Below are 1,658 nucleotides of genomic sequence, written 5' to 3' on the forward strand. Positions count from 1 at the left end.
CTACTCAAAAGTGGAAATGGGATTTACTGCTATTAAGACTATTGTTAAATTAAATTATCCAGAACATTAGGACAACAATGAAAACAAGGGCAAGGATCTAATAAAACATCTGGAAATATGTTATACAAGAGTCATACTTATTCAACTGTATTGATACTATCACATGCATAAATTGCACCTATAGAAATACATATGAGAGAATGTGATTGAATGGTTTATTAAACAAGCAGGAAGACATGCAGAAAAAAATTCTAATTCATTTACAAATGCAGCTAATTCTGGAAGTGAAGATAAGCATTACATATTGAGAATAAATATGATTCTTACCATCTGAGACTGACTTCTAGGACATCCATTGATATCTTCAACTTTTTCATTTGCTAAAGCCAAGAAATAAAATAAAAGAGAGAAAAAAAGAATGACATGCTTAAGCAATGAAGTGAAATACACACCACAAAAAAAGACTTAAAAAAAAAAAAAAAAAGCAAAAATGCTGCTGCTACATTTACTCGGTCTCCCAAGCCATGTACACTTGTTAGCAGCCACCAATTCTATATGCACAAATCAGGCAAAAAAAAAAAAGTGGGTGAGAAGGAAGTTACTGCTAATTCTTTAGCCCGTGCCAAATGACTGCTGACATGAAACCTTTCACAATTGTCCCTGCTGGATCAGGATACAGTTTCAAGGAATCTCAGAATGTATGAGTTGCTCCAGCTAACGAAATGCACACATGGGAGACACATGGTTTAATGAAGCGCTCAGTTCTGACTATTCAGTGTATGTAAAAATACAGTTATAAGTATTAAAAGTATGGCCAAACTACCTTTTTCAAACATGCTCACACATAAACATTTTAATTAAATCAAGGGAGAGACACATTAATCTCAGAGACACATGGACCAATTGAGTAGGCATTCAACTTAAATTGCATTTTACCAAAGAGAGAGGAGCAGAGACTTTCATGCTTTCTATCAGAAGGCAGGTCTTACCAATGATCTGGATGATTTCTGCTAGGAGTACTCCATCTGCAATGTCTTGTTGCAAATCCTTGATCAGCCGCTTGTGGCCCGATTTTGCTAGGTAGTGGTTGGCCCAGTCAGTGTAAATCTGTTGAACAGAGGGAGGGTAAAAGTGAGATGGGGTGAGGGAAAAGAGAGACAATAAAAATGCTTAAGACAAATGTTGGATTCAAAGGGAAGCTATTCTGGATCACATTCCAGTGCAAGAAGTCATAGCTCAAAAGGAAATAGTTGCAAAGTAATTTTTAAACAGCTTTCCCCACCACTTATCTCTTCTTTCAAAGGGGGATGATTCACTCTTTCAAAATCAAGGGCTAGTCACTTGTGACAAAGCAAAACTCCCTTCCCAGATGACTGCTGAGGAAACTCCTGTTGCAGATCAATTTGGGGTTTCTTTCTCTTTCCCCTGTTTCTATCATTTTGAAAATAATCCTGCCCATCCACAAAGAAGGAATCCACCTGGACTGATTTATACAGAAACTTTACTATAAAAATCTGTGTTTCTCTGAGAAGACTTTATTGAATTTGTCATATGAGATACAGTATCTGACAATATTTTGGCATCATTTTATGAAATAATTGCAAATGCCTTCCTGTCTTAGATATTTTATTTGGACTGTCATTTCCCATTTAAGCCTC

The 1,658-nt window shown here is 36.1% G+C and overlaps 1 protein-coding gene across 1 annotated transcript in view; it reads right to left on the reverse strand.

Annotated features, from left to right (window-relative positions):
• The window catches only part of NAV3 (neuron navigator 3), a 401,664-nt gene that overhangs the window by 284,557 nt on the left and 115,449 nt on the right, over positions 1-1,658 (reverse strand). Inside the window, exons 2-3 of the mRNA XM_012648357.1 lie at positions 990-1,107; positions 328-380 (exon numbers count right to left, since the gene is read on the reverse strand). Of these exons, the coding sequence (XP_012503811.1) occupies positions 328-380; positions 990-1,107 (171 nt within the window). The remainder of the gene's footprint in view (positions 1-327; positions 381-989; positions 1,108-1,658) is intronic.

Source organism: Propithecus coquereli, unplaced genomic scaffold (genome assembly GCF_000956105.1).
Source record: "Propithecus coquereli isolate 6110/MARCELLA unplaced genomic scaffold, Pcoq_1.0 Scaffold282, whole genome shotgun sequence".
Taxonomy (NCBI): domain Eukaryota; kingdom Metazoa; phylum Chordata; class Mammalia; order Primates; family Indriidae; genus Propithecus; species Propithecus coquereli.